The sequence below is a fragment of the Lethenteron reissneri genome, chromosome 36 (assembly GCF_015708825.2).
Source record: "Lethenteron reissneri isolate LAM-NWPU_2019-01 chromosome 36, ASM1570882v1, whole genome shotgun sequence".
NCBI lineage: Eukaryota > Metazoa > Chordata > Hyperoartia > Petromyzontiformes > Petromyzontidae > Lethenteron > Lethenteron reissneri.
In genome coordinates, this window is record NC_083814.1 from 7,399,670 (window position 1) to 7,408,610 (window position 8,941).

Sequence of the window (8,941 nt, forward strand, 5' to 3'; positions counted from 1 at the left end):
GGTGACCAGTGGCGAGTGACATGTGAACCAGTCCTGAGCACATCTTTCGCCAACCCACATTAACCATCATGGTGAAGTATGGTCAAACAAGCACAGAATGGAAACGCGTGATAATGCTTTCGTCCACAATTGGATTGATAAGTTGGCTGTGTGTTGTTATATATGAACTGTATCACCAAAAAAATAAAAAAAATACATCGTCTTGGGGATTTGTGAGCAACTTGTGTTTGTTATATTCTCATATTTGTAGTCACGCCACTACAACTCTGTGCATGGTAGTGTTATTACGATGAAACGTTTAGTCCTAAGATGCTTCACGAGTTTAGGCTGCAGTGCACATAGGCGGTTACGTCAAGGCACACGTATGCGTGCAATGCACATACAAGAATGCGGTCAGGTCGGGTAAATCCCACCCCGGACAAAACCTGTTCGTGAGCCAACGCAGTGAACGTCGTCACTTCACGAGGCTACAAGGAAGTAATTTTTTTTCTCCTGCTTTTTATATATATTTAGGACGGAGTAATAATAAACATAGAGTACAAGAAACGGACCGGAGCAGACCTCACTTCGAAAGCTTTTGGAGTGGCACATAACTGGGGAAAGGAATGGCAGGCGTGCTTTTGGCAGTGGCTTTGACAATCGCAGGTACGTGAAATAAATAGCGAAATAAGAGCTGCGATACTTTTAGAAGTTGCCCACACGTTAAAAGGTATTTGTTATTAATTTGAAGCTTTCGTGACTGCAGGAAACCATACTCTTTGGTTCTTTCGGTCAAGTTACGTAGGTATTAAACAAAATAGAATAGATCACGACGTGCTTTCCCACCTGATGACGGACGCTTGTGTTGTGCCCAAAAAGTCGTGATCTATTTGATGTTTTATACCTACGTGACTTTCCTGAAAGAACCAAAGAGTATGTATCCCATTATGGTAAACGATCTACATTTGCAATGATGGCTTATTAGTCATAACCCGAATTGAAGTGAGAATCGCATAAAGTAGGGCGTTTGATATTTGCTCAACACAATTGTAAACATAACTTTGAATAGTAATTTGCATTGAAGTCATTACCAATGTATTAATTTTATTTAAAATTGCGAGTCAGAGGCAGTTTAAAAGATTATAAAATATATAATCACTGACAAAATGTTTCGTTGATTATTCAAAAAAAAGATGATACGTTACATACTGTAGTCTTAAACATTCTGTGTAAACTAATAGACTAATACAAAATAAATATATTTGATAGAGGAATTCCAAGCAGGAATATAATATAACAAATAACAGGATGCAACTCGTTCATATAGGGGTTTATCATCATCACCATGAGCCATAATCTATCTACTGCTGAATGAAAGCCTTCCAAAGCCATTGCTTCGTCGCATGGTCTCGCGAAGCAACAATCAACTGAACTCCCAATGACTTTACTTGTTTTCCCCTTTGGCTGCCACTCCATTATTGTTCTTGACCACTGCTTATAATCTCTTCTAGTGGCATGTCAAGGCCAAGCCCACTCACTCTTTATACCGCTCAGTATAATATCTCTAACTTGTGCGTGTGCGTGTGTGTTTTGCAATCCATCTATTGCTCTTTCTGTCACTCAGAGTAATTCCAAGCACACGTCTGTCCAAGATTATTTGGGCACTATACAGCTTTTGTTATGTTTCCCTTCGTCGACGTCTGTGTTTCTCATCCATAAGTTAAAGAAAAGAACAAACAGAATAGCAGCCGTGTTCGCTCAAGTTTTACTGAAAAAGAAGCACCTCATTCACAAGGCTCATGTATTAATCTTCTGTTCAGGTGATAACAATGTCTTGAAGAAATACACACCCATCAGCCTTGTATCGCACGTATATATACATATAAACTGTTCACAAATGATAAATGGGGAGAAAATAACGGAGAATTAAAAGCCCAACCAACCACACGAGAAAAACTGGTTCGGGAAATGTACATTTGAAATTACTCTTTGCCTAGATCAGGGGTGGGGAACCTTTTTCTGTCAAGGGCCATTTGGATATTTATAACATAATTCGCGGGCCATACAAAATTATTAACGTAAAAATTAGCCTGTTATATTTGTTCAAACATTTAATTAACTCGCCCCTAATTTGATGGCTGGAACTGCTTCTCTTTGGTGAGGCGTGTGATGTTAGCTGGTATTGATGTTGCTACTCGCAACTGCTTTTCCACTCATGTATAGTAGTAGCCACAAACTCTACACTACCTCTCAGACCCATTTGGATATTTACAACATCATTCGCGTGCCATACAAAACGATCGACCAAAAAATTAGCCCGTTATATTTGGTCCAACATTTAATTAACTCACACCCCTAATGTGATGGCTGGAACTGCTTCTCTTTGGTGAGGCGTGTGATGTTAGCTGGTGTTGATGATGTTGCTACTCGCAACTGCTTTTCCAGGTTTGCTCCTAGATTGATTGAATTTCGAGTCCCGCCTGCGATTGCCTTGGCAGGGCCAGACCAAATGATTTCGCGGGCCCTTATACGGCCCACGGGTCAAACGTTCTCCACCCCTGGCCTAGATGGACGCGTTTTGACTGATATGCGCATCAGCGTGAAATACTGTTTCAACACATAAGCATTATAAATACGGATTGTATTACTGCATAGGTTTTGGCCTTTGAGCTGTGTTACTTCGTGTCCGATGTACGGCGAAACGTTGGGCATCATGCGCGAACTGCGCGCGTTCAAAATAATTTCGAAATGTACAAAGAGCTTTCCGCCAGCACATAGCGAGAAGCTAACAACTCCCTTATTATTCCATTCAGCAATGCGTAAACTAACGTCAGCCGAGACGCATACACCTGCTGACGAGCGCGTATTTTTTTTTATTTTTTACTCCATGACAGTTCTTGTAGGTTGTGCAGATGGCCATGCTCACGCGAGGCACACACGGAGCTTGATAAACTTGGCGGAGCTCATCAAGTGTGTCACTGGGAAACACGCGTGCGACTACAATGCTTATGGAAACTGGTGTGGCATAGGAGGGAGCGGAACTCCGGTGGACGAAATTGACGGGTGAGAAAGGCAACGTACGGAACATGTATGTTGCACACATGACGCACTTATTTATGGCCCACTCTAAACTATTTCTTTTATTTTACCAGGTAAGGCCCACTGAGCTATATAGTTACATTTCAAAGCGACATTGCTCAACGAATGACAGCTCAACGAAGTGGCTTGTTTTAAAAGATGGACCCAATTTCAAAGCAGTATATTTCACGATGGCAACATGTTACAATTACACAAAAAGTTACAAACGGTTTAATGAGTTATCAAGTTTTACTATCCATTTTATAAATGCTCTATGTGCCCTCCACCTGCTGTATGGACAACATCGAGACGATAGTTGAATTCGTCCCAAACGCCTCTCAAAGTGTCTTCTTCCACTGCAGTCACCACTGCCGTGATTCTGTCACTAATGGTGGCACAAAAACACGGTCTATTACGTTTCCCCACAAGAAAAAGTCGCAGGGTGTGATGATGTCTGGGGATCTTGGGGGCCAAGAGTGTAGCGCCAAGTCTTGGGGTCCCGTGCGACCTATCCAACGTTGAGGCATTCTGGCTTGCGAATGACTGAGGCTAGGGGCTGTTTGTGCGCTGGGAGAGGCATCTAGCAGTAATCATTTGAAACTCTATGCCCCGCCCTTTCAAGTGGAAAGAGTTTCATTCATGGGCGGTTCGTGGTTGCAGAGATATAGCGATTTAAAATCATGTCCATCTTTTTCAAACCCCCAGTATATTAGCCACATGCTATAAACGCATATTTCTAATGTAGAGGGGAAAAAACCGGGGGACACGACCACGGGGAGACCATCCAAACAGCAAATATACAGCAGCAGGCGTGAGGATCGGGATCGAACCCACGACCTCATGTATACCAGGCGTGGTAGTTAACATCTCCTAGCCACCGTGGCACCCACTCTTCCATGCAGGCCGGACGCCATGGAAGAGGTGGCTGTACCCACACCGTATCGCCATTGTCAATGTCTTGCAATGTTACAGGCGATAAAGAAATTGTCGTAACCGTCACCATTACCGCACCCCACGCGGCCTGATGATCAACTGGGCGTGTTGCCCCAATTAATACTGCAAGGGTGGGTGGACAGAGGCAGTGAGATTGAAGAAACGTGTCCATTGTTGCAACAGGAGATCGATTGTTACGCCGAGAGATCGAATCTGCAACCTTCAGTGTGCTAACCATTACACCATGGCAACATTCCAAATATGAAATAACCGCATACAATCGAACTACCTGAGCATTATTAAGTAACTGCATAAAATAGCACTACACTGTATGATACTTATTAAGTAGCTGCATGGCACAGCATTATATACGCTATAATAATGCGACGGAGAGTGAACATTTCCAGTTAACCTACATTTTTTCGAGAAAATTTTTATAGGTAAAATTTTAACTATTTCCATATATTCGACGCCTATTAAAACTCACAGCTCTTAATGCCAGTCTCAAAGAGAGTGCCAATGTGTTTATCTGAAGCCAAAATCAATTTCAGCCCCTGGGCTTTAGAAACCTAATGAGCAAAATGCTATATAAATATAGACTGCTTTGCAATCAATTAAAAGTTGTCATGTTTTTTTGGTTAGATGATGCTGTTATATAATACACAAATTATTGAAAAGAAAAACATCTCTGTAAGACATATTACATGTCCTTCATATAGCCATGTCATCATTGGGGTTGTTTTAGCATGGTTGACAATGCTGGTTAGTGTGAGTTGGTGAATGTGGCTGGGATATCATAGCGCAGTGCAATATCAGCCATACAACAGAGTATAAATCTGCTATTTTAGTAGTTTAGTTTACTTGATTTACAAAAAAAAAATGTCACGCCAAATTGCCAGCTTTATTGATTGCAAAATTAATCAATGCAATTTGTTTTGCCATATAAATAGACCATTACATGCAGTCATCAAGCGCACCCTAATCCAATGGCAACAACGTCTCTCGCGATCCTGCCATTATAATGATGCACCCAGCACCGGCAAACAAACGAGTCAACTTGCTTCATCTCCACGGGGGTGGTGATGGCGGGGGGGGGGGCAAGCGACGCATCTTGCCTGAGCTCACTAACTTTTGATTAGGTTGTTATTGTACGGTCGAGTTAGAGCACATTTCGTAGGTACTATACTGCACAAGGAATTCAGCACGCACCTTCGCATGTAGCCATGGGAAATATTTCTTAAATGCAGTTGTTTATATTGTTCTTGGTTTGTATCCACGCAGGTGCTGCCAGCGTCATGACTGGTGCTACGACAGACTAATAGCTAATAGCTGTTGGCCTCGGTGGACCCCCTATAACTACACGTGTAAGGACACCCTGGTCAACTGTGGTAAGCCACCCAAGAACCTTGGCATTCAACGCTGGGATTTCCCAGGCCCATAGCTACCTGTAGTACTTCGTAACGACGTATTTGCAGTTACAGTACTCATTGCCAGTGGCGTCACTCGGGTTGGTGTCAACCAGTGCGTAACTCATGGTGTCACCGCCCCATGGACCCCCTCCCATACCAGACCATACAGAATCCTTCGTAATGTTTTTTGTACTAATGTTACTCGTAAATCGTAATTCCCGTATATCATTGAATGTAATGGCAATAATAGTGACGTAAACAACTAGCAACATTTAAATTACACCTTTAAATTACAAGATTGCCTATAATTACTACTTCATTCTCAAAAAAGTTATTGATATAGGTTCACAAATACTAATTACCACAATATTGTATTTAAAACACCATAAAATTTGACAAAATCAGCGACTATAAAAACACGAGCAGCGACGAACACAACAGCGCGTGCTGGTAGCGCGTGCAGACGAAACCACGTGACTCGAAGCGTCACTGTAGTTGGGCAACAATGACAGCTCTGACCGGAGCGCATTAGAAGGTTAATAACGTAAATTAACATAGTTTTAGCCTTGTAGGTATATTTATAGAGTACATGTAAGCTGGGCTTACAAAAAATGTTTTTGTTATAACTACAGGGATATTTTGTTTCATAAAAAGACAATTCTGCTGAAAGCACAAAAATTGTATAGACTAATTTTGGTGTCACCCCCTCTGATGGTGTGACCCGGTGCGGTCCGCACCCCCCGCACCAGAGGTCGCAACCAGGTACCCGATACCCGTACCCTACCCGATACCCGGCTACCCGTACCCGGCCGGGTACGGGTACCCGTTTGCGACCCTGGTGCGGCCGGGTACGGGTAGGCCGTGAGTCACTGGTGAGTAACTGTTTGTCACTCATTTCCCAACGTCTTGTCTCTTCTCACAATTCAAGTTCCTAGAATCAACCCACCCGCGCCTGCAACATGGCTTCATCCCAGAGGTCGCAATCAGGTACCCGATACCCGTACCCTACCCGTACCCAGTCGGGTACGGGTAGGGTACAGGTACGGCCGGGTACCCGTTTGAGACCCTGGTGCGGCCGGGTACGGATACGGGTAAGGAATCAAAACCCGTTTGCGACCTCTGCCCCGCACTCCCCTAGTGACGCCACTGCTCCTTGCAACGTGGCTATATTTATGCCGAGATCATATGACCACGTTGGGGGTTTTCCAAGCAGAGTAGCCGTGCAATGAATGACTTCCTCTCTCGACTGCTGGTTGCTTTAGAGGGAGCTCTAGAGAGAGCCCCCCTCTAGATGCTATTTTGGCCTACTCTTCTACGCTGGTCAGACTTTTTGGTAGAGGTGAGAGTTTTCACTCTAGATTTTTGCATTCCCACACCCACTTAGTGTCTGTGGGGTTTTTTTTTTAACGGAATACGTAAAGCAAAAGTATTTGGAAAATTTCCAGCGTTAGCCATACACACCGCATTGTTGTTCTAGATGTAAAACTTATTTATTTTAACTACTTTTTATATGTTTAGTTTTCTGTCCTTTCCCGCACCTCCGATTAGCACGGTTGGCTACGTAGAGTGTAAAATAAGTTATCCATGCATACATACATTATCTTGACATTCGTGGCAAGAAAGTGTGAAAGCGAACGCGACTTGATGTTAATGCAATGGTACTTTTTATGTGTATTTGTATCTTCATCTTCTAGGTAACGATGACGGAAGTTGCCAGGCGCAGATGTGTGCATGTGACAAGGAAGTGGTGGAGTGTTTCGCAAGGGGCACATATAATCCTGCGAACAAAAAGAAAAATTTGTTTTGCTAGACAAAGCACGGAATGGAGGGAAAATCCCAGCAAGAAGACTGGAAAAACCCAGTACAATGCCACCTTAAGTAAAACCCAACGCAGTGGCAATTTCAACGTTTTTTAAAATCAGGCTTGACTTTGTTTGCTTTAGATTTGCTGTACTGTGAAACGCTGAGAAAGAACGTTCCATTTTTCTTCGCAACCAGTTAAACCTGAATCAGGAACATTAATGATTTAAAACAATATTTCTGCTGCAGATCTACGTTGGCGTGATTGTTTTTGAATTCCATTGATTCAAACTGAATATTATTTCACAATATATGTTTTTGTTCAAAATCATGTCAGTGATTTTACATTTCGAAAACATCTAGGAAATAATTAGAATTGTTTAAGCTTATCCGTAATAAGAAAGTAATTAAATATCTGAACGATTTAAAATATGTCATTACATCTGGTTATGGTTGCTAATCTTCCAAACACCGAATTCAATAACATCCCATCAAACAGACTCATACTACACACATCATTCAGTACAACCTCATTGCCTGTAATCAAGCACTGTGGATGCGAGGGTTGGTGAATCACACAAATGTTGTAAACCGCCCTTCCTATATGGGCATGGAGGTGCCATACCTTGACTTTGCCAGGCGAAAGGTGATGCAGCAAAAGGTGGACACATATCACATCTGGTCCCTTCTTTGTGAGATACAGCGTTGCCCCCTTGCACATGTGCTTTCCTCTGGGTCCTACGGTTTCCTACTACATGTAAACACTCGTTGCTTTGCTGAAAGTATCTTCATCGTTGGCGTATGGCTGCTGCCTTCTTGCTTTTCTGTCTGTGGTTCCTCCCCGCACCTCTGGTCGAGAGTGAATGAATAAAAATTTAATGTATTATTAGTATTACTGTTATTGCTTTAATAAAGGTATGAAACATCAATTGTGAAAATATCCATCAGAAAGTAACATCACACCTAAACATGGCACAGGTGCTGTCTCTGGTATTTAACGCCTCCCTAGCATGACAACGAAGAGACTGCAAATGGTCGATTTAAAGCTTTCGTGACTGCAGGGATTGATCTTCTTGGTTCTTTCGTGACTTTTCCGAAAGAACCAAGAAGACTGCAAATGGTGTTGTACACTAGTGACCATCTCCATTGTGATGAGAAGTAGTCTGAGACTGGTTGGTTATTTCATGGCACGTAAAAAAGATAGCACTCATGGATATCAGCAGGTGTTTACTGGTCTTGCACGCATTTCGGTTGCCAAGTGATCAGAGCATTTGCAGCACATTGAAATCCATTCTACTTCTCCACATATAAATAACCATATTCCTTAGTCGAACAGCTTTTCAGACCAGAACCCCATAGTTTTTATGGAGTGTCCTTGCCAATAACATCTGGTAACCCAGCAGCATTTGTTTCACAAGTCTGGCTCTGCTGATGAGACCGAGAAGGTTCGATCTGGTCCATAGTTTATTTGCTTAAACAAAATGCTGCTGTATAATATTAGTCTAGAAATCTCCCATGGGCTGATGGACTACAGACGCACAGTATTTGTGTTTATATGTGGAGAGAGTTTTGGTTTAATATGCTCTGAAGCACACATTTTCATTTCTGCACAAAGTCCCATGGGTCTGAAACAGATCATTCACATGTTTGCACCACCTAAGGCTCCATTCATAGGGATATTGTTATATTTTTCAATCGCATTGTGGGTAATATTGAAATGTTGTCGAGGACATTAGCAATAT

The 8,941-nt window shown here is 42.4% G+C and overlaps 1 protein-coding gene across 1 annotated transcript; it reads left to right on the plus strand.

Annotated features, from left to right (window-relative positions):
- The first annotated feature begins 441 nt into the window (after window positions 1–441).
- LOC133351160 (basic phospholipase A2 4-like) lies at window positions 442–8,128 on the plus strand. Its single transcript, XM_061566153.1, has 4 exons — window positions 442–645; window positions 2,874–3,042; window positions 5,272–5,378; window positions 7,094–8,128. The coding sequence occupies exons 1-4, from the start codon at window positions 606–608 to the stop codon at window positions 7,207–7,209; spliced, it is 432 nt and encodes a 143-aa protein (XP_061422137.1). The 5' UTR covers window positions 442–605; the 3' UTR covers window positions 7,210–8,128.
- The last annotated feature ends 813 nt before the right edge of the window (window positions 8,129–8,941 follow it).